Source organism: Malurus melanocephalus, unplaced genomic scaffold (genome assembly GCF_030028575.1).
Source record: "Malurus melanocephalus ecotype Western Australia unplaced genomic scaffold, MMel_1.1 scaffold_48, whole genome shotgun sequence".
Lineage (NCBI taxonomy): Eukaryota > Metazoa > Chordata > Aves > Passeriformes > Maluridae > Malurus > Malurus melanocephalus.
Genome location: NW_026623280.1, coordinates 710,494 through 734,105, shown reverse-complemented (window position 1 = coordinate 734,105; position 23,612 = coordinate 710,494). Strand labels below are relative to the sequence as shown.

The window sequence follows — 23,612 nt, the reverse complement described above, 5'->3', positions numbered from 1 at the left end:
AACAGGGTGGGGTTATACAGCTGTTGAACTTTCTATACTACAGTCGGAGCTGTGCTTTACATTTTCATGACATGTTTGTAGATGCCAGAATTTGCAGTGGCTGCAAGTCTAGTTTAGGATTTGAAGATCAGCCGACGTGTATGCCCAGGCAAGCTGCATTAGCAAGGTTAGTACAAAGAACAAGCCATTAGTTTACTTAGGATGACATCAAGGCAAGTGTCTAAGACCCTCATGGTCCCTTCAAACTTTTTATAGCAAATCTGGACTAAGTTGCAGGAGTTCAAATCAAAACATATGTAGTTCTTAGGGATGGCACAAACAGCAAGAGGTGTGAACACCAGCACAAAAGGAAAAGATGCAGCTGCAGCAGTGTTGATATTGTGCAGTGCCATATAGGTACATCCAAGTTAGCTTTGATCTGCTCAGTCCAWGTACCCAGGGCAATAAAATGCTGTTGCAGCAGCTTCCATGAGGYCTGGCCCCACACCTGGCAAGGACTCGGGAGTCTGGGCAGTTTTCTTCCATGTTTCCTGTTTTTCTGTTGGCAGTGCCCAATCTTCCTGGACAGTGCTGACTTATCTGCCAGCATGTTGTAGACAAAACCTTAGTCGGGGAGTTTTTTAAAAGARGATAAAGTATATTCTTTTTGTTGCAATTGAACTGCAGGCTTCCAATACATTGGGAACAGTTTAAAAACTATTAAAGACTGAACAGTAACGTAAAAACAAAGCAGAGARCAGAGAATCACACTAACCTTTTCCAGAGGTGACATCAAACACTACTCCCTTCACCGCCAGGTAGATGGGCTGTCCTTCCTGGAGAGAAAGCCATGGATACATCCTCAGCACTTAAGCATAAGCAAAAGGCAGTCAGGGTCAGCTGCGAAACCCACAAGCTCTCAGGACACGAATTCTCTGTTGTTTACTTTCCTCACACCAGCATACACATTTCCTCTCTTGACTTTTGTTGCTTGTGCTTTAAACTGTCCCTGATATTTTTTGAGGATTGGACCATATGCAATGAGAGAATCTTTTTAATATAAACACCATAACCATAGAAGACATGTCCCTCTTGCAAATCACCTCTTGGATGCACACTAATCTGCTTGAAGATTATCAGCTCCATCTTTCTATTCCTAATGCAGATGGATATTGCCCAAAATAARAGTGTGTGCCCAACACCATTATTTGATTAAGAAACAAAGATAAATATATAGACACATGTAAATCTGATCTCCTGACATGTTTTTTGCTTAATAAGCCAGTGCTTCTGCTTTGTGTTTCATTACGTACGTAATTTTAGTCAGACATGAGTTAGTCTCTTTAAAATGTCTAGAGGTGACCCTGAGAAAGTCAGTCAGCAAGTGTTTCAAAAAAGAAGCAGATTTGTAACAATAAGGGWCTTGATCGTTTTGAATCTGAAGTTCTGCTGAGGCTTCTGTATCATGGGACGCTAAACACTCCTAAGTTAAAACTGTGTTGTTATTTTGATAATTTTTTTTTTAAGGGTCTAAGTACACGGTTTAATGGATTACCGAGAGAAAATTAACTTTGGCTCCAAGTCCCGGTAATCTGAAATTCCCTGGCAAACAGCGAGTAAAATGGGCACATGGCGCCCAATGATCTAATTGTGTGTGAGCAGCATCAAACCCGCAGCTGCCAGCCGCCCCGAGGAGGAGAGGCTGGAGCGCACGGCTGCCCGCAAACTTCTCAAAAACCGCTGCCTAAAAAGCCAGCGATGCCSAGAAGGACGGGGAGGGAGACAGGGATGGCGGGAGCAGCACGGGAAAGCCGAGTTTTACGCCTTTTCCAGAGCAGAGGCAGCGCCGGGGCTGTGAGGGGCCGCCCCGCGGGGCCCGGCCCGGCCTCAGCGCGGAGCAGCGGCCGCCCSGCCCTACCTGCTGCCCGTCGTATCTGGCCAGCTCGGGCTCGGTGAAGAGCCGCACGGGGGCCTCGGCCGGCGGCCTGAAGCGCAGCTCCGGCTCGGCGCTGGTGCCTGGCAGCAGCAGGAGCAGCAGCAAGGGCAGCGGGCTCCGGGCCGCCGTGCCCGCCATGCCGCGGAGCGCGCACCGCCCCCGCCAGCGGCCCGGGAAGGGCGGTGGGATGGGGCTGGAATTAAAGGAACACGTGTGGAGAGAGCTCTGCTGCTCGCRGGAACAGCCAYCGCCGCCTGCAGAGCGCGGAGWGGGGTGGCGGAGTTTATCCTGGRGAAAAGGAGGCTCGGGGAGAACCTYRTGGCGCCCCACRGCTGCAGCGCAGTGAGGGTCGGCCTCTTCTCACGGTTAACAATCGATAGCACAAGAGCAAATAGCCCAGGTTGTGCCAGCAGAGGTTTGGATCGGAAATTAGGAAAATCTTCTTCACAGAAAGGGTTGTCAAGCATGGAGTCGCCATCCCTGGAGGTATTTAAAAGAAGCGTGGATGTGGCACTAAAGGATGTGGTTTAGTGATGGACTTGGCATTGCCGGGTTAAGAGTTGGACTCGATGGTCTGAGAGGTCCTGTCCAACCTAAACGATTCTATGATTCACTTCCATGCAGGATACACAGCTGGCACCATAACAGAATATCTAATAATAGATTTCTCAATTTTCCTTCTTTTCCCTGAAGTTTCTCTGCTAGCTGTTTTTAATGTTTATTCACAAAGTCAGCGCACACAGTGCAGGCTTCACCTTTATGACTTAAAAAACTCAGACATTTTTAATTAAAAAATTGAGAAAAATAACTATGAAATTTTCTGATGACATGTTTTCCCTATGCTATAAATACAGCACGAGGGAACATTCAGGATTGGCTGAAGAAGAATAAGCCTGATGTTTATCATTCCGTATGGAATTAAGAAAATTAGAAACTTTTTGCTGTTTAGATGCATCTATCACATCCTTCACTGCAGTGCTGACAAGCGAGGATCTGAAGGATTTAAAGCCTGGATGTTTGATCTTGCAGCCCCCAGTCTTCTGACTACAGTGCTGTAATTCAAATGTGTAATAGTAGTGTAGTTGTCGAAGGACTTCAAACCTCGGTTATTAACTTACCAGGTATGGGCCTTAGGCAGAGGGAAATGACCTGCTCAGCAGGGACTCCCTTACAGTGTTGCACCGCCATGCAAAAAATGTTGCACATCTTTTTTCTCGGTGATGAAACATTAACAATTACTTCCAARCTGGGGAAGGAAAAAAAATACTGCTGTGTAGGTATTTGTGGCCGGGTGGGTCGTGAATCAACCCTTGAGTGGTTTTGGCTCTTCCCGCAGCGCCCCATTGCTGTGGGCACAGCGTGGGTGGGTCACCAGGGAGTCCTGCAGGAGTTCTGCCTGCTGGTCAAGCACCCCTGTTGTTTCGGTGTTCTGCTAACAGCCTGGAGCAGAAGAAAATTTAAAAAAAAAAAAAAGAAAAAGAAAAAAGAAAAAAAAGTAATATTTTGTGCAGCTTTCTTTTCCACTCTGTTTCATGCTTGTGTTAATAGAGTTGGGAAGTTCGCGGTGTACTAAAGACTCCCCTCCCCGTCAGTACCCCTTGGCAGGCGGGAATGTTCCTATAAACCTCTCACAAAGCCCCTTACACGTGTGCCGAGCTGCCGGACCGCCGCGCTGTGCCCGGACTACGCCTCCCGGCAGCCCCGGCAAGGGGCGGGCACCGGCCGGGGACGGGAAGCGGCCGGGGCGGGCGGCTCGGGGGTCCCGGCGGCGCCTGCGTGGCCCTGCCCGGGCGGGGCGGCTCGGCCCGGCTTAGCCCGGTTCGGCCCGGCTTAGCCCGGTTCGGCCCGGCTCGGCCCGGCTCGGCCCGGTTCAGCCCGGTTCGGCTCAGCCCGGGCGCGGTGTGGTTGCCCCGCCCCGTTCGGTGCCGGCGGGCTCTGCCCGGCCCCCGCGGCGCCGCTCCTGCCGATGCTATGCCAAAGCCAGAGGTGTCCGCATCCTACCAGGAGGTACGGGGGGCCGGGCAGGGCTGGGGGCGGCTCGCCGGGCGCTGGTGCCCGACCCGGGGCTCGCCGCTTGGCGAGCGGTGGCACCTGGCGCTGTCGCCGAGAGCTCGGCTCGGCGCTGTGTGTGCGCTGGGTACGGGGCTCAGGTGGCACCTGCCCTCCGCAGAAACAAGCGAGTKGTTCGGGTGCACGCAGTGCCGTGTTTTGCCTTTGAATGTGGCTAAAATAATGGGCAGCAGTTGTTTGAGGTGGATACAGCTGGACTCTGCACCCGGGGTTTGGTAACAAGGGAATGGTCTGTCGGGTGTGAGAAGCGACTTTGGTACCAGAGCTCCCGCATCGGAAACTAAAGGGCGCTTTATCACCGTGCCAAAAGCCTGGTTTGCATATCAATGTACAGGCTCAGCAGCCCGACTTCCTTGCTCGKTCCTATCTCTCCTAGTAGACATGCAGGCTGTTTGCGCCAAGTTCSGCAGCGGTAGAGAGTTACAGCAGAGCGCTTTTGTTTGTATCTTGCAGGCAAAAGGAGTGTAGATATTTTCCTTTGTCCACACGTGACGGGTAGTTTGAGGCTCAATTTTAATACATTCTAATTTAATGTAGTGCTGTCTGTTTAGTTTCAGCTTCTGGGTTTTGTGCCAGGCTAGAAGGCAGTGGAAGGTGATGAATCAGCTGAACAGTAAAAGTTCTGTATGAACAAGTTCTCCTTTTATTTAAGGAGGTTTTATCCGGCAGAAAGTTGACTATCAGGATGACATTGCCTTGTGTGCTTTTACATAGGAAAGGTACTTGAGGGAGTTAATGGAGCAGCATTGATGCCTGAAGTACAGACTGGACTGTGCATGTTGTGTTKCCACCTGGTTATCAGCCACCCCTGACGCTGCTCCATGCGTTCAGGTTTATCCCAAACTGTGGCACAACTCTGGATAGGGAGTGTGTGTAAGTGCAGCACCTGTGTTTCCATCCCTTCTCTGGCACCTGCAGCAGCTTTTGTTGCCTCTGCCCTGAGCAGGGATGCTCAAATGTCTGGAGTTGCTTTWTCTGAGCTTCTGTTTGCTCAGTGTTCAGGGCTGGAAAGGAACTGCTGGGACACGGGCAGGCTCCTGCAGTTGATTCTCCCTCAGCTGTGTGTGCTGAGYCCAGAGGAATGCTGAATGAAAGTCTGTTTTGTGCCCTTCACATCCTGCCCTGTCTCTGCATCCTATTGCAAGCTTAACCTCCCTGCAATCTGTCTCTTCTGATTAGCACCACACCTCATGAGGCCCTTTATCAAAAACCTCTTCTTATGTGGGAAGAGCTGGCCTGTGAGGGTGAGCCTGGWGGGCCTGCTCCAGGTTCACTGTTGGCAGAATCCCTGAATGCAAGAGGAGTGACAAGTGTGAACCAGAATCAGCTGTAATGCTGTGCTGGTGGGAGGCTGTAGCTCGGTGTGTCTGTGGGTTTTTGTTGGGTTTGTAGGTTTGTGCTGCTGTGCCTTGTAAGGTCAGGGTGCTCTGTGCTGTGCAGAGCACTGTGGCTGAGCCACACACAGGGGATTTGGTGACCTCTTAGCAATTCAGCTGTTCAGGATCTGCAATAAATTACAGTTGTTTTTAGGGAGAGGGTCTTACCCATCAACCCTCAACCTGCTCATTGCACCTGAAACAATGTTAGTACTCATGCTCTTGCCTGGCTGTCCATCTCTGGCTTTATGTGTGAAAAGCATATGAAACATTGTGAACAGAGGTAAAAAAACATAGTTGCATATTGTTTGGGRTTTTTTGGTTTGTTTCWAAGGAGTGCTGAAAGRTTATGTTTTCTGAGCTTTTCACACAATGACAGAATCATTTAAGTTGGGAATTACTTCTAAGAGCATCTTTCTTCTCCTATGTGTTGAAAAAAATCCTATGGGTCCTCTTAAGAGGATAGGAAATGTTTCATGTTACATTCTTATTTAAACTTGTGTTGGGATCTCYTTGTCATCAGGAATAGAATTCACCCTCCAAATAACCTCAGTCAGTGCCTGTGACTGGGGGATCAGAGAGGTGTGGGAGTCGGCTGAGCAACTGCAGTGACTTTGTAACTTACATTAAATTTGCTGGATCAGCTCTGGTATCAGCAATTTCCAYGGGTGTAATTGGAACTGACTTCTTGACTGATGTAACCAGTAAAAGAGGTTYAGTAAGTCCTTTTCTAGGGTCAGAATAGTTTATTTTAGGTCAGGTACACAAACAGAACCAGCATGTTTCTACAAAAAGGAGCACAGTGTTAATTTTCCCTTATTTTATGATGATRATTGAAAAAGTTATCTTCAGTTGGACCCTGGTAAGGGTCTTGCATGTGAGATGGGTTTTTAGCCTATAAATTACCTGTTARGTTCTTGCCTCACGCTGTGGGAAATCATGCCTTGTTTATGTGCTGAGCATTGAAAAACAACTGGGTAACTGCTTTCATCKTGCTTTGCATGGGGGAAATGAATGCAGAAATACAGCAGGAGGTGATGAAGACTTTTTGTCAGCCTTGRAAGACGTAAAATGAGCAGACTCTTTCCTAATAGGTGCTAATGATGATCTGGTAATGGTGTAATGATKATTTCAGTCCTGAATTAAAGTTGGGTGAAATAAAAGCACTTCCTTATGGATCCATGCACATTGCTGTTGAGTAAGTTAGGGGTGTAATGTTTAATAGCAGTCAGTGCAGTTGCTGCATTGACTGTGCCCCCATTTTCCTGGAAACAAGAACAAGGATAATGGAATGTGCTGCAAGCTCATGCCCTGCTTTGCGTTGTAATCTCTACCAGTTCCCACCACAAAAGAAAACTTGGGAAAAATATAGGAGCTACTTTATATTTATAATGTATAAAAACTGTGGTGCCTCATGATCTCGTGTGATGTGTATCTGATGTGACGAGCTTCTGACTCTGACGGAAGTGGCCTGGCAGTTTGAGCCCAGAGCTCTGARTAGCAAAACAAGAAAACATCTGGTCTCTGTTGGTGTTTCAGAAACACTGGAAGACTAATTAGTTGCATAACCACTAATATATAGCAATCTGCACAGTGAGATCAAATAAGGACCAGAAATGCAGAGATGCGAGACTGTATTTTGGTGACTTGCACTAACACCTGTCAAAATGCATCTCGTGCTTTTTGCACCTCTTTATTAAGAAGTGCTAATGCTCTATTTGCTGGTATGTGCTGTTGTTTCTTCATGCCTAAATATGTTCTTCAGTGACAGAATAGAGTTCCTGCTTGTTTCAGAGAACACTGTCCTGATTGGGGGTTTAAAGTGTGTTTGAGCTGCTGGGGAAATAATTACTTTGATCTTGAATGGAAAGGTGATGTTATTGTTGAAGCAGCAGGGTGGAAGTAGCTTGAATTTGCAGCATGTAAGTGACTTAATCTTTGGCTCTAAGTCTCCAGAAGTGTGGCTCTTGTTTTGTGAACAAGTGGAACAGGTGTTGGRTGCTCTTGGACTGGGGGCATGTTCTTGTGTGTTTGGTTTGTTGGAGCCTCTTTTATTTGTACCATAGAAATTCCAACAATTGCAAGTTGAGAGCATGTTTGGAAATTGAACCACTGTTTTAACTACACAGCTGAGTGAAGATGTGGAGCGAGTTTCTGAAAACCCAACAGATGAGAAAGAAGGAGAGATGGAAGTTCATGAAGATTCCAGCTCTGTTATTTTACCAGGTGAGAACCATTGACCCAAAAATTATTGATTTTTAGGGCCTGTTAGCTGCTGCTGTGCGTGCCTTTGGTTGTTTTGATTTTGTTATTTTACTGCTATTTTACTTTTTTGTGAAAGCAAACAAAACACTGCTTGTTTTTGTGAATCAGTACTGATGGAAATCCAAGCAGGTTTTCCAAAGACTGAAAGAATATTTCTTTGTTGTGAACTGTGCTCAATCTAAACAGGTTCAGCACACCTGACTCTGAGATAGCTTTGTGTGTCATCTTTAAATTGTGCCTTCCCTGAGTGGCAGTGGGTTGCAGGCAGATTCTGTGCCAGATTCACATGAGCAAGATGCAATATGGAATACACTTTTAAATAGATTTTTAGTTAGACTGTTCAGGCTGCTTTTGGAGGGCATGGAGCARTGCTCAAAGGGCTTATTGCACCTCAGGTGCTGGCACTGAGGTCAGCCAGCCTGAAAGGAGTATGGCCTAAACGCCCTGCAGCTGTTCAAGACCTATTTGTTTCTACAGTGCARTTTTATGCATATTAATGTCCTAATTGCTTTGGCTGCCATCTCCTGGCACGTAACTTGACCGTGGACCTTTGTGAGCAGTTACGTGTGCAATAGGATTTACTAAAAGTCTCATGGTTGCAAACACCAAACCCTGCCATTAGAGTTGAAGAGCTGTGTGACACAGCCTGATGACACCCCCCAGAACACTCAGCAGGGAGCATGGCCCCTTACCTTCTTTCTGATGTTGAGTTTTAATGCTCCTTTGGTGTRTTCACCCACAACCAAAATGTGATGTGTAACTCAAGAGTACAGGAACCTTTTCCTTTGAAGTGCTGCCAAAAGAAATGGCAAATGCAARRGGTASGGGGAAGGCAGTGTCTGTGTGTKGGTGAGACTGGTGTGGAGATCTGMAGAGAATWAGGTTTRAAGGCAAGGAGACYRTGGGAGAMCTGGGTCRCTCTTTTTCTAGCTGTAAATGGAAGAATCCTTCTGTGGAAGGTTTCAACATGCACAAGGAGTTGTGAACTAGAGGGTAACAAATACCTATGACTTCTGCCATGGTGGAGATGCAATGCAGAGAGCTGGGCAAGAGCATTAGAATGTTAAATCACTCTGCTGGTGCATATGCTGAATGTGGGAAAGAGTCATTTCAGACTGGAAATGGGAGGAAAGGAGATGTTTTTTTGTTTTTTTTTTTTTCCAGAAGCAAAAATTGACCGTCAACAGACGTTCTTGTGAACTTTAAACTTTGTTTCTGAGTTGTCCTTGGAAATGAACCTTGTTTCCTGCCTTAGGCAGAGTGCTGGATTCTGGCATGCGAAAAGGAGGCACAATCTTAGGATGATTACACCTCATACTTGAGAAGGAAGCATCTGTCTGACTGACCATCAAAAACAAGAATTAGCTGTGTTTTTTTTAAATCAACCTGAGTTTGAGGTCTACTTTCCTCTCAAATGATTGATCTTTAAATGAAAATTGAGCACAAATGCCTGTATTTTAAAGTCCCAATCCATATTCTGTTTCGTTCCAGATGGTGAACTGGGTACCACTACCCCTTCTTTGCGTTTCAGCAAGACCTGCCTAAAGAATGTTTTCTCAGTAATTCTCCTGTTTATTTATCTGCTGCTCATGGCTGTAGCTGTGTTCCTTGTCTACCAAACCATCAGTGACTTCAGGGAGAAGCTCAAGCACCCAGTGATGTCTGTCACTTACAAGGAAGTGTCCTTGTACGATGCACCTGGTAAGAGTGGTGACAAGCAAAATGGGTTAAGTTCTTGCTCATGTTTTTCTTGGATTGTTTTGGATTTTTGGTGTTCATTCTCCAGAGCCCAGAGTGCATACAATACTTTGACCCAGATCTTTCATTTCCTCTCTTTTTAATCTAAGGTTGTGTTGACTTTGCACAGAAATGTTRACATTGTACGGGAGATTTCTGGGAGCGTTTGTGCCAATAAATGAATGATGGAAGCTGTGAAGAATTGTGCAATGTTTGATAGATAGGGAGTGTTTTCAGACTCTAGAATGAATCCTCTGTTAGGGGAGAAAGATAATTCCTTTTGGAAATATTCCCCAAACTGTGTCATTCAGGGTGTCACTCAGGATGTATATCAGGAGCTCAGTGCTGCACTGGGCAGCGAGATGCCATTCACAGTACAGAAGGTGAATTTCTCAAACCAAGCACAGAATAACCACAATGCCACTTTCTGCTTCCATCCTGCCTTGTTTACAGCGTGCTRTTACGTCAGTAGGCCATGATGTGACTGCAGGGAACAATGCTGGCATAAAAATGCAGYGTGGCAGCAGAAACTGTGTTGCAGTTTGCAGGAGGAATTGCTCCACGGGAGCATTTTTGAAGAGTGAGTTTTGTTGTTATTATTTTTTAAAGTTGTCCAGTAGCCATTCATGAGTAGAGCCATGGTAGCAAATGCAGCTCAGTCATCAGTCACCTTCCAATTTAACAATGACACTTCTGTTTGAAGTGTTACCACATTTTGCAAATACCCACTTCAGCGATTGTGGCTGAAAGGTGAGTGTTTCGTGTTGTTGCCATACTACTGTAGTTGTTTTTCCCCATGGCTAGTTAAGCTCAGCTGTGGAAGAAGTGCCTTGTATTTGGACTATGTAAATCTGACTGTAAGAGCAAGCAAACTCAAGCTTTTCCCCTTTTTTTTTTTTCCTTCCTACATGAGCTTTTCATATAGCAACAGGAAGAAAATAAGCAGATTTTAAATTAGCAGAGCATCACACAAATAAGTCCAAAAGTATTGTTGAAGATCCCTGTCAAGTCAGAGAACCTAAATTAACATAGTCCTTTAGTTTATTGCTCTATTAAAATGCTGAGGTGGCAAGTTGCAAGCATGGAGCTCTGAAGAAAGGGATGAAGCATTTTTAGCCTGATATATGCAGAGTGATTTGACATTTCACGTTTTGGTGAGCATCTCAGCTGTGTGAGTTAGTTATAGCTAATAAGTCATACTCTTTTTTTTTTTAAAAAAAAAAAAATAAAAAAAAAAAAAAAAAAAAGTTGTACTGCATTATCTTCCAGCAAGCTTGTTTCCAGTAATAAGTATGGCATGTGTGGTGCAAAAGGATTTTGGAGGTTTGGGTCTCGTATTTTGCTAGCCTTCCCAGGCTGAGGTGGCTGAGGTTCTTTGCATGCACTGTTGGACTGGAACAGGAGGGTTATGGTACAGGTGAGCTTCCATCCATTTGGAGCAGCAGCCTGCCTACCCAGTGATGGCAATAATAAGGGATGGCAGCAGTTTGATGGCTTTGACTTTTATCATGATATCACATTCAGTTAACAGAAGATGCTGTGTTCTGAGCATCTCGTTCCTTTTATTAGATCAGCCAATGATCTTTGATCTGTCATGTATGGTTTGTACATTATTTCCAATTAAATTTGATGTGTTAAATGTTAATATCTGAAARCATGTACCAGCTGAAGCACTGCATGTCCCATTTGACATCTCCCAACTTGCTTTACARGTTCATTTGGGGTGAGAGGAGCTGCTGGATTAGCTGCTGGCTTCTGGGGAGGCTAGGGAAAGTTGGTAGCTTCTGTGAATTGTTGTAACAGATTATGAACCCTGATTTTTTTCAAAGCATTGTGGGGGGTCTGTCCTGGTGCAGTCGGTGCTTTTGTCTTGCCCCAGAAGAACAGGGAAGTGCAAGGTTTAATTTGATTGTTTTGTGGGATCTTAAGGGTAGCTCAGTATCCTGTGAGATTAAATTCCACAGTGAAAATTTATGTAGTTGGGAAAGAAATCAGCTCTCCAATGTTTTTTCTCCCCAAACAGGTATTGCCTTTTACCCAGGCAAGGCTCGGCTGCTTAGCTGCAAACATCATTACTACGATCACATTCCGCCTCTGATAAATCCAGGTCAGCCAGGAGACATTGAATGCACCACTCAGAGGATCAACTACTCAGATCCTTTTACTAATCAAACTATGGTAATAATAATATAAACAAAGCTTATGCAGTGTGGGTTTTCTGCTCATAATCTTACTGRGAAGTAAAAGTATTTATTACATGCTGTAAAAAAATCCTTGCTTCTGGTTTGGTTTCTTTATAAGCCATGTGTCATTTTGTTTTCAGAAATGTGAAAGACCCCAAGTCAGTGTGGATATGTGATATGGAAGATCAGCTGTCCTGTGGGTGTGTGCAGCACAAAACCCTTAATGGGATAAAATAAGTCATTTTTCACAGTGAAACTCTCACTTCATTCTTCTCCTAAATGAACTGGGAAGCRTCTTCCTTGATATTGTAAATTAAATCTAGCTTAGATTGAAAGCAGTATCAGTATCCATTAAAGGGGGATTGCTAATCTCTTTCTGTGTGTTTTCTGGGAATTTGTACATGAATTCCTGCTGGGAATTACATACTATGTTTGTCACACTTGGAAGAATCTTGAATGGGCACCAAGTGTTTCATTACACTGAAATGCTGTGAGCCAGCAGGATAGGTACATTGAGTGGCAATCTGTCTTAAATTGCCCTTAAAAGTGCAGGGAAGCTTGTTTCTGTACAAACAAATGTGCAAAACTCACAAATGCCCATATTTAATACTTAAACATTAATATTTAAATGCTAAATCTTGATGTAAAGGTTTCCTTTTTGAGCTGAAAGGAGGGAYTCAATTTGCATTATTTCTGGGTATGAGCACTTACTAGCAGCCRAGAAACTCTCAGTGTGTATTGGATTTCTATAGAGTATTAATGCCAGATGGCAAATTATTGCACAGGAAATGAGGAATCATTTACTCCTCTCGCCATCTCTGTTTGCTTACAGAAGTATGCTTTGGTTGTCCAAGGCCCTCGGGATGTGAAGAAAAGGGAGCTGGTGTTTTTGCAGTTCCATTTAAATGAAACAGACCAAGATTTCAGTGCCATTGACTACCTTCTGTTTTCTTCTTTCCAAGAGTTTGTCAGCAGGTATGTAAAGGGAGGATGAGCCTGTGACTGCATTGAACTCGCTGACACAATATTTGCAAAAGCAAGGCTTTTTTCAGTAAAAATCACAGGCTTTTATGTTATTTTTAATATTTGGAYTACGTTGGTGCTCTTTCATGTCTTTGTTTACTAATCTGACTTTTTAAAAAATGCATTAAGGGCTTTTTCAGTGACAAACAATGTTCTTCAGCTGTGCCTGAACTGTTTGTTGCTGTACTTTCTAAAAGTTTGGAGCTTGTGCTGGCTTCCTGCTGTCTGCTGCTGTGGGTGATCAGGAAGTGTTCTGTCCTGGCTAGTGTGTCAGGAAGTGCACCAAGAACACTAATATTTCTGTGCCATTTTGGGCTTTTTAAAGTAATTACTGTGAAGGTCAGATCTGTTGTGATTTCACAGAAAGGTTAACTCTGTTTCTTTGTATTACTGGCTTAATGTAGGCTTCTATAGAATTACATAAATTCATGTATGGGGTTTTCAAAATTGCTTTGTATTGCTTTACATTGGTGCTATTGGAGTAATTAATCAACCTTCTTCTAATTTTAACAAGAAATTAATCTTTTCTTGAACTTTCTTGAAGGACCCAYACTTTTCCCCATCATGTGAAAATAAATTCCATACTTGACTGTTTAATTTTTGCTTTAATTTAAATTYAAGTTCTGTTCTTTTCTCTGAGATCCAGATTAAAAGTTAGACAAGAAATATTAGTCATAGTGACACCTGATAGAAAGCCTTAATTTGGTGATAGGTAAAAAAGGGGCAGGGGACAAAGGAGTTATTCAGAACAAAATTAGTTTGGGCGGAGGAGAACAGATTTTATTGTAGCAAAGCCATCTCAGAGGTTTGGACCTGGTCATGCTGGTGCTTTTCAAGTGGATCAAAGACTGGAAGTATTCAGACATGATACCTCTGGGTGGCCAAAGAACAATTTGCTGAATTTGCCTTTTACAAAGCRTTTYTACTTCASTGAAGAAGAGATCTTGAGTCTTTAMCAACTTTCTGAAACTATAGTAGAAYACCTCATAAAATGCTAATGTTCTGGGTTTTTAGGCATTGATATTTTAGGRTGAGAAAACACCAGTTAAGAGCAGTGGTGTAGAAGGTGCTGCTTGTTCCTTACATATTTTTTTGTGGTTTTATGGCTTGTCCTCTGGTTGGAAACACGAACAGTGGGACTGATGGCAGCAAGGTGCTCAGCTCTGTCTATGCTTCCAGACAGAAGCACTGGCTGAGACCAGCCCTGGTGTTGCTGCTGGCTCATGGCACAGTGAACCAGCTCATAGCTCAGTCTGGGCATCCTCAGGCCTTGGAAGCCATGTGGGAAATGGGAATGTCYGTTTGGGGATGCAKCCTTTGTGCTTATTTGAGGCAGTARGAATGGGAGTTAAAGCTGGTTTTGAGCTAAGCCAGTGAATAGTGAAATGGGCAAGGGGATGTAGGCTTTAGTGGTAAATGATCTGGATGGAATACAGGAGGAGACCCAGCTTTGGGCAAGAGGCCGGTGGTGTCTCTTCCACAGTATCCTCCAAAGCCTGGTACAGATTGTGTGGCTTGTCTGAGTACTGTGTGTGCTGTCCTGGAATCCCAGGGCATGCTCTGGATGGGCTCAAGGCAGGGAGTTTACATTTCTCCTGCCCTGTGTATGTGCAGAGCACTTATTCTGTCCAGCTCCCAGCAGAAGAGAAAACAGAAATAATTTCTTGTTCATCAGCGGGTGCTAAATTTAGCTGATGGGAAGTTTGGATTAAGGTATGTGTAGAAACTGTTGTGAGTCCTTCCAAACAGCCTCTAAAAACTTCATTTACTGGCCTCTGTTAATTGCTTTTCCTGACCAAGWGTCTCACTGGTTATGAGAGCCCAGCATTAGTGTGTGCCCAGCAGTTCGTGTGCAGTGTTACCAGAGGTGCCACCAGCAATAAAAAAAAGGAACCTAGAGACTTGTACCTTTAAGAGATTTTTTGTGGTTTGGTAAGTGCTGAGGGCTCGAGCAAGGTCCAGTTGTTTCTGTCAAGGGCTTYATTCTCCGCAGCTCTTCTGTTCAAATTGGATCAGACTCCATGAAACTGGCACTGCTCACTGGTTTTGTTCTGGTCTGCACAGAACACTGCTGCTCTGTGTGCTGTTGTTGGCCTCTCAGATGGAGGGATATGCTGCTGGCTTCTTCTTTTCTTTTTTTTTAAGGCAGTGGCAGCTGCTGTCTGTACCATATTAATTGGAGGGAGGGAAATAATGAAACCCTTGCAAATTACCAAAAAAGTGCAGCTAAAAATACATGTTTCTCTCCTGAGCTGTCATTAGTGTAATACATGGGATTTAGAAGAAAATCCTCTGAATATACCCCTGGCAAAACTGTTGTTAATGTAGCATGTCAAATAACTTATGGTCCTGGGAAATGATGGATACCAGTCTGAGCAGATCAGAGATCATTTAGGGGTCTGAACAGAGCTCCATGTTCATGGCTCTGGTCTGGATTGCTGCATGCAGGGAAATGTAACAGAGAAGGGTCAGGACTTTTGGTACCACACCAACCTTTATTAGATGCCATGACTATCTGAGACTTTCCTGGGCTGGGGAAAACACAAAAGCAATAAACACAAATCAGGTTTGAACCATCAGTGGGTTTGGCTCTTGCTTKTGCATTGGGATCTGCTGGTGGGATGTCCTAAACTGCCTTTGCCTCACGTGGGGTGATCCATGGAAACTGGTGTTGGAGGGATTCACTGCGGCACTACAGCCCAGTCCAGAAATAGGTTAGTGACTCCCACAGATCAGAAAAAAAAAGAGACAAGAAAAAAAGGACAAAAAATCCCAAACAGCAACGAAAAGAGGGTTGCAGCCTGTGTGGGTTGTCTGTCTTGAGTGAGAAGCAGGAATGAAAAGACACTGCCTGCAGAACTGTTTTTCAGCTTCAGATCCCTTGCCTGTCATGTGTTCACTTGGTTGTGTGTGGTTTTAAAGCTGCATTATTTGCCCTCTGCTATAATTTGTGCAAAGCCTGTGCCTCTCTGCTCTGCTCCTCCTGTCCACCCCCGCTTTTTTCCCCTCATTCTGTGGCWGTGGTCTGGATTGTGGGCACATGCAAGGAGATGCCTTCTCAGATCCCTTCCCCACAGCTTCTCCTAAGATATTATTAATCCTTTATTTTCAAGCCTGCAATTACTGTCAAAGGCCAAGMACGCTGCTGCTGTCTGCCTACCATGGAAGTTGTGGCTGTAATGTTCAGCTCTGTCTCATAACTTCCTGCCTCATTTTTCCACGTTGGCTTGGAAAGCTTTGCTGGGATGCTGTATTTAGCCAGACATTAGGCATATGACTGGCTGGCAGTGCTAATTAAGTGTGTTCCTCTTGAGTGGCAAAGCACTCCAGTGCTCCTCTGAGCTGTCCCCTCAGCTGCTGCTCTGCCCACATCCCAAGGTGGGAAAGCAGCAGTTGATTTTGGTATTCCTGTGTCTCTGGTTTGTTATGGTGAGGAGCAGGCAGGCCATGGGCTTTATCCTTCGGCTCTGCCCACATCTTTACCCTGGGAGGTTGAGAGGTGCCATCCTGTTGGGGTCACTAAATAAGTACCTTGTGTCACAAAGAAGGACATTCCTGAAGTCCTAAAACACCCTTGGAACMGCATCTGTCTTGATGGGTAGCAAGGCATGTTAGATTTTCTTTGCAGAAACTTTCTCTGTACACGTGCACAATGGAATTCTGTGTTTGGGCCCATGACTTGAGGGCAGTGGCTTTGCTGGGTTTTGCCCTCCTGTGGACGTGTGTGCATTCACCTACTAATGCTGAGCAGGTGGTGTGGTACAGAGTGGCYATCAATGTGGTACTTTGGCCAGTGAGTCCTTTTGCTCCTTGTAGACAAGGCACCGTGGTTTGTGGGAAGAAAAGGAGCCCCGAGTTTGAGAACTAAGAGGAAAAATACAGGAAAAGGGCAAACCCAGCCAGATTTGCAAATCTTCTTGATTGGTGTGTTCTGGGACAAGAGTTTGCTTCTTCAGCTCTGCTTTTCTTCTTTACTTCTTTGCATTCTTCTCCTGAAAGACCAAAACACCTTAATCTCTCAGAGGACCTGGTCATGCAAACCCTCTGCCATACAAGCAAAGAATACCCTTTCCCTTCTCCTAGGCAGATGGGTTTAGCCTGGATCAAAACCCTCTCCCTTCTTTTAAGGACCAACCGACCCTGCCAATCTCTACAACCTGCAATCTGTCTTTAGTAAAAATAGGCTTTAATGATTTGTGATTTATCACAGTGGTTTACCCCTTCTTCTCAATTGAAATCTTGTTGGAAAAGCAGCTGCAGGGCTGGGCTTATTTCACAGGGATGACGTGAAAATGGCTAAAATTGCAGTACTGAGGAGCTCCAAGTAAATAGCACAGTTAATTCACTATGCCCTGTGCAGCTGGTATAGTGTTTCCAAAATAATAGGAATATCAGGAATATACTGAATATAAATTTCATAGCATTTTTAGTATGTCTGCTTTACAACTGATTTGTTTGACAGCCAGGTTATTTGCATGCCAGAAATGAGATGATGCACCCTGTCCTTCCTCTAGGCTCTTCCTTCTGTCTCTTGCTTCTTGACATGGTGATGAGGTTTCCTGAGGTCTGGCCCTGCTCCTTTCTGTCCCAGAGATGAGAGATGAGCAGAGCTGAACTGCCTACAAGGCAGAACAATCCCTGCAGGCAGCACAATTCCAGGGTCATGGGGTACCAGGTGACTCCTCTGCAGTTAAGGATGCACGAGGGAAGTGCCACTGTTAATGAAAACATCCCTGCACACGGTGTTTYAGATATGTTGAACTTAGCAGGTGAAGGATAAAAGGGATTGTGAACATAATTTGAAGTGCCTGTAGATCTGGCATTCTCCTGYCTGCAGTGCTCAGTTTGGTCAATAAAGTAACTCTCTTTTTCCTTCAGTACAGAAAAAGCAAAATTCATGAAGGACTGTGAAAGTTCATACTCCAGCTGGAAGTTTTCYGGGGGCTTCCGAACTTGGGTCAAGATGTCCTTGGTCAAAACAAAAGAAGATGGTAGTGAGACTGTTGAATTCAAACAAGAGGTAAAAAAAGAAGAAGATGAGTATTCATAATGTTTAAGGAGTTTGTTTTTTGTTTCATCACATCCTTTATTCTACTTTGCACTGAGCAGTTTTGATTACTCACATTCTTTCTTAACAAGGAGGGATTTTGTAAAAGTGTAAATGTCTTGATGTGCTCAGCTGTTAGTATGGCCTAGTGAYATGGCTCAGGAAGACATCTCCTAACAGAGAGGCCAGAAATCCAGGCCTCAAATGCATTATGGCTCCTGCAGTCTGAGGTAGGGGTCCAAAGAAACTGACATAGAAATATTAATACAGCTACTTACAGTTCAAGGTGGAGAGCAATTGCTAAAGGAATTCTCTAAATAACAGCTACTATTGGAAAGAGGTGTTGTTTAGGTTGCCACAGGGGCTGATGTTAGGATGAAGAGGCAAATGTAAGCCTTGTATCCTTTGTAGCATTCTCATGTCTGCTTTTTGTTTGGGTTTGGAATTTTTAGCTGTTGAGTGTCCTTAGAAACATGGAGTACCTTCACTTGTTGCGTCATTTAAAAMTAGAAAATGTGCAGGCGGAAGATGCAAATTTATCTAGAGAGGAAATGAGCTTGACTTTCATTTCTGTTCTGTTCACATTAAGGGACAGGAAARTAATTGTGTTTTTAGTTTGTTTTGCTTCCAGTGTTGGTTGGAAATGAAGTGTCTCATCAGTGGTGAGAAATGAGAGTTTTAAGAGTAGTCCTTTGCAGAGAGTGTCTCTGAAAGAGACTKTACTTTCTCTTAGTCCCTKGTACTTTTGGAAGGAGTGTTCTGGGGAGAGCAAAATGAAGCAGAATATTCATTTCTATCTTTAGTTCTCACAGTTAGGGTGTTACATGGCACAGCCTTACGGGGAGAGCAGAGCTGTGACTGTGAGGGGATACCCTYCCACTCCCCTGGAGAAGGACAGGAGGCAAATCCCAGAATCATGCAAGTCCCAAATTATTGCCTTGGTTTGGAGGAGAGGAAAGAATGCATCAGTCTGCTGCTGCCATGTGAGCACTGACAGCAGCTGTCTGTGTGTCCTTCATCACCTGCAGCTCTGCATCATTTGCCATTTGGTGCTTACTAAATACAGGATTTTTGAAAGTCCTCCTTTGTGCACCAAAGTCTAACRTGTCTCAAAGTGGAAACAAAAGGCTGGCTCTAAATCAGAAAAAAATGAGCTTTTTGTGACCCTAAACATGTATTCAGTTCAGCAGTTATGGACTCTGATCATCAGAGTAAGTGAACATTGTTGGTGGTTTGGGTTTTTCTGTTTGTTTTGTGGATTGGTTTGTTTGTTTTTAATAAAACCTAGGAACCAGGATCAGATCCCTATTAATAATGCAGCAGAAATTGGAGCAGCTCAGACATAAATTGCACTTGCTTTGTTTGACAGTACAACATCTGCTCAAATTGCACTAGGAAGTCCATTAGCCTTTCAAATCCAAGCCTGGGAGCTGGCATACTGGAAAGATGGATACAAATACTAGGTCAGACAGAGCAGTCACTCACTCTGCTAACTAGCCCAGCAGTCATTCATTTGTGTTTTCTTCCCTTCATTTGGCCTTGTGTGCTGTTTGTTTCCTGATGTGCAGTTTYCTTGGGCGAGTGTAGCTGGGCTGCTGGTGGCCTGCAATAAGGAAATGAGCTGTGGAGTGTGGGGCAAATCTGCAGCAAACGTGTTTGACCAGAAACAGGAGGTGGGGAAGCTCCCACRTGCTCTGAGTGGCCATAAATGGTGTTCCAGCTCCTGCTTCTACTTGTTTGCAGCCCAACATCTGTTCAGGGTAGGGGCTGTGGGGAAGACTGAGAGAAACCTTGAGGTATTTGTAAAGAAACTGCACCATGGTGCAGACACGAGGCTTTTGTGGCAGATCATCCCTCATACAATGGGAGGGCTTGCAAGGAGATGAAGGAGTGGTCTGCTTAGAGACCTCCAGCTTTGCTCTGCCTGGAAAACTGGGCTCATGGAAAAGGCATGTTCTTCCATCATCTGTCCCATCTCTGTGTCACAGCCCTGATATGACGCCACACTGCTACCGGATTCGTAGCTTCCAGTACGGAATTAACCACAGGACGGGCAGCATTACTTCCCTCTGCACACACAAGATGGAAACACTGTTTTGAGGGCTGGAGAAGGGAGCAGTCCTTCCACCACTGTGCTTTCCCAAGGTCCCTGTGTGTCTCTTGGGCAGTTTGTGTTGCCCCCTAGGAGCAGAGGCCAGTTCAAACCGTGTTATTTACTGCCTGCAAACAAACCCTGTGTAGCTCCCCCCTGGACTTGGGGCAGGTGGTACAATAAAATTTTTTTCTTGGGTCAGATGTCCTAATATTTTCCTGGTTGTGGTTCTTGAGATTGTGGTTTCATGTGGCTGTAACATAGCCTGGTATCCTAACCCAGTTCCCTGTTGGAATTGTGTTACAGCTCTCCGCTGGGAGCATCAGTTTCAAGTGGTGACCTAGTTAATGGGCAGTACTGGCAAATTGTGTTTGGTTGTTAACATCTGGGCTTCTTTCTTTCATTCTGCATTTGTTGGAATCTTCTAGTTTATTCTATAATGGATTTTTCAAAAAGTAGTCTTCCTGCCACCCTTGTGGGGTTCTCTGGTAAATAAAACTAATTTAGCATTCATTCATGAGAACTTTCCAAAAGTTGTATTGCTGTAAGTAAACGAGTTTTGGAAATTAATTCCTCCCACCCTTGAAAGGCAATGTAGAAGTGGTATCATAGTGTGATACTGAGTGTGAAACAGGAWAATAATATGAACATGAGACAGAAGAAGGAAACTGCCCTTTCCATGTTTTGGCAGACCATTGTTCAAAGTAGAGAAAGACTGAGGTGGAAGTCCCTAAAGRCTCTGCTATTTTCACCACCTTACAGGCCTTTTCTGTTGCACAAAAGATTCATTGTACCCCTGAAGAAAGTAACCTGTGCTTTCCTTTCCATCTCCCCAGACCAGTGTGGTCAACTACATTGACCAGAGAACTAAACCAAGGAGTGACCAGCTGTTTTTCGTGGTGTTTGAATGGAAAGATCCCTTTATACAGACTGTTCAGGACGTGAGTAACCCACCAGTCCCTTCTTGAATCATTGYCTGGCTTTGAATGCTCGTGGTTTCTGTGTGCATGCACTTGCCTCAGTTACCTCACTCCAAGCAGAAATGCAGAGCAAGAGTGAGGCTGCTTCTGAAATTTCAGGCTGGGCTCTTCCATTAATGCATCATGTGTGGAGATCAGGACCATCTGGTGCTTTTCCTTGGGCTGGTGACACTCAGCGTTCTGCTGCAGCCAGAGGTACACGCAGCTAAGAAAAGCACCTGTCCCCTGTGTCCTAGCAAAGGGCAGCTTCATGTCAGGGCTGAACTTTTTGCTTAAATAAGTCTGCTCAGATAAACTGATTGAATTACTTTTTTTTTTTTTTCCCAAAACCAAAGTGAATGCAGACTGAGACCTTCTGGCTCAGGGGGATGACCTGGTGACACTGTGCTGGCCATCCCAAAGCCCTGTTCCTGCTCCACTGCTGCCTAAGCCTAACTCTGCTTGCTCCATCAGAAATCCTTGTGCTGAGAGGTGCAAGGAGAAATCCAAATTAGAAATAAGCTTAACTATTCTTGAACCRAACATAGCAAAATATACAAAATACTAGCTATAGCTCTGTAGTAGCAGTTGTTGCTGTCAGAAGCTGCTTTAGCATTATACTGCTGTCTTGGTAAAGCTTTCCAGTACTGGCTTCTCCAAGCTTTGTCTTCTGGAAGACCTCCTTCAATGTGACTGCTTGTTTTTGTAAATAGTTAAATAATACAGTAAGTTYAATCTATAATTTTAATGTTAGCAATTTAACTGTACCTCCGAAGTTTTGAAACAATTCAATATCCTGAAATATTCTGAAAGGTGTGTTTTCTTCCTGATGGCAGGAATCAGAATGGTGTGGGGAGAAGGCACTGCAGCCCACTTTTGCAGCATCAAGGAATATGCTGCAAAACAGTTTGGAAATGGGAATTGCATGGTGTTGAATAGGGATGATGGATGTGGAACCAGATGAGGGGACTAATATTTGTCATCTCTTTCAGATTATCACAGCAAATCCCTGGAACATGATTGCTCTTCTTTGTGGTATCTTCCTGGCTCTGTTTAAGGCAGCAGACTTTGCTAAGTTAAGTGTTAAGTGGATGATYAAAATCAGAAGGCGGCATCTGAAGAGGAGTCGTCAAGTAACAAACCACATAAGCTGAGACTGCCTTTAAACTGCTCATAGCAGGAGGGATAGAAAATAACTGGAATAAACTTCAATCAGCAACTAAAGCTGCAAACCAGGTATGTTTTCTTCCAGAGCAACGCTGGCTGRAGGAACAGCCTAGTGAACCGGCCTTTGAACTGCAGAAGGAGMTAACTCTAGGACAGGTCTAACAAACTCACGCTTTTCTAGTCCCTGTTTAACAAGTTTACCTCAGAGTATGGGGCAACCAGGGGGAAAGAAGGGAACTTATTATATGTTCAGACAGTCATCACGGTAGTAAATTGTGAAAAAGTGGACAGTGTTTGAATGCTTCTCAAACAGACCCTTTAGTTTCTGCATCAGCTGTGAGCTGCTCCTATAGCACAGTCACTGCCTTGCTGGTGCTTAGTGGAAGGTGAGGTACTCTGAGAACATCCTGGCCTTTCTTCTCCAAAGTATGTTTTAAAATGGAATACACTGGAATTCTATTACATGTCATTTTTGATTTAAAGTACAATGACTTTAATATTAAAAAATACTTCAAGTAAGCTCTYGTGTGCCTTCTTTGGAACTACCTGCTCTCAGGTTCAGATGGAACTTTACAGGACGAAGGAGTATTATGGCATGAGGATGAGGTGAAAACCAAAAAGCTCCTCCTGACCAGTCCAGCTCACAAGAAACTCAACCAACAGGACTGAGCTGGTAGTCGATTTCAAAGTCTATTGTTTATCCCTCTTTTCCCCAGTCTTTCCTAAGGAAGTGAAAAACAGTCTTTCACCAGCACAGCACAGAACTGTGATTCTGTTCCATGGGCAATGCCTGCTCACCCACTGTGCTGGGGTGGTGGTGTTTTTTTCTTCCTTATAAGTCCCGTGTTAGTTGAGATGCCTGACTTGGACAGTGTGGAGTGTACAGGGAGCAGGGCACCTCTGAGTGTTTGCTCTGGAGGCTTTGCTGCAAGGATGCCAAGGCACAGTTTGCTTCTTCCTTCCTCTTCTAGCTGAGTACTCAGAAGAATCAAAAGTGAATCAAAAGTACCCCCTCACCTTTTTTTTTCTTGTTTTTGGCATCTGAGGAAGCCTTCTTGAACAAAATTTACTACTTTCAGCTGATTTCCAGAGCACATTAAGGCACTGCATTGACCAGACACAGCCTCAGCCAAGGGAGCAGCAACTCACTGTAGTAAAATAAACAAAACAGCAGCACTGGCTGTTTGGAGGAAAGTGTTAAAGGTGGTGTCCAGTCACCACCTTATCCACWGTATCTCACAACGGTGGCTCCTGAACAGCTGAGCCTAGTGCATAGCAAGGGAATGAGATTAAAGTGCCAAACTGTGCCTGGCTGAAGCAAACAGAGCTACTCCATTCCTGGGGAATGGAGAACAGAACAGAAATCGGGCAGAGGGTGGGGGGGGGGTGGATAAAATCCCCCCATTTAACCCTTCCACAGCAAGAAAACCCACACTGATTTTGCTACCTAACAGCCTCTGCTATGACAGCTGAGCTGTCTTGGTGTCAGACTGTCAAAGTAACACCCAACTCTTGACAAAGCAGCTATATTTTGATTAAAAAAAGAAAGAAACAATTACAGGGACTGAGGGATTCTCCTGGCTTTTTTTTTTTTTTTTTTGGCCAACGAGTCAGAGAAGGCAAGTAGGAAGACAGCTGGAGCTGTGGGGGGGACTAAAAGGTATCCTTAAATAAAGCATTAATGTCTTTTTCCAGTGTATTTTTTTCCCCTCAATAAACTCCCATGCAGTCCATTTCAGTCACTACATCTCAGCTGTCAAGATGTTTTGTTTTATAAG

At 44.5% G+C, this 23,612-nt stretch overlaps 2 protein-coding genes across 5 annotated transcripts in view; one reads left to right on the top strand and one right to left on the bottom strand.

The window, feature by feature from the left end:
• The window catches only part of NENF (neudesin neurotrophic factor), a 3,713-nt gene extending 1,626 nt beyond the window's left edge, over positions 1-2,087 (bottom strand). The window contains exons 1-2 of the mRNA XM_057365106.1: positions 1,898-2,087; positions 755-815 (exon numbers count right to left, since the gene is read on the bottom strand). Of these exons, the coding sequence (XP_057221089.1) occupies positions 755-815; positions 1,898-2,053 (217 nt within the window). The 5' untranslated portion in view covers positions 2,054-2,087. The remainder of the gene's footprint in view (positions 1-754; positions 816-1,897) is intronic.
• A 1,680-nt stretch (positions 2,088-3,767) lies between these two features.
• Positions 3,768-23,220, top strand: PACC1 (proton activated chloride channel 1). Of its 4 annotated transcripts, none has more exons than XM_057365105.1 (8): positions 3,768-3,922; positions 7,491-7,587; positions 9,118-9,327; positions 11,387-11,541; positions 12,379-12,521; positions 17,448-17,589; positions 20,545-20,649; positions 21,660-23,220. In XM_057365105.1, the coding sequence occupies exons 1-8, from the start codon at positions 3,887-3,889 to the stop codon at positions 21,819-21,821; spliced, it is 1,050 nt and encodes a 349-aa protein (XP_057221088.1). In that variant the 5' UTR covers positions 3,768-3,886; the 3' UTR covers positions 21,822-23,220. The 4 variants fall into 4 exon arrangements, with proteins under 4 accessions (XP_057221088.1, XP_057221086.1, XP_057221085.1 ...); XM_057365103.1 differs by having other exon boundaries at positions 3,858-3,922; positions 7,428-7,587; XM_057365102.1 differs by lacking the exon at positions 3,768-3,922 and adding an exon at positions 6,988-7,085.
• Positions 23,221-23,612: the final 392 nt, after the last annotated feature.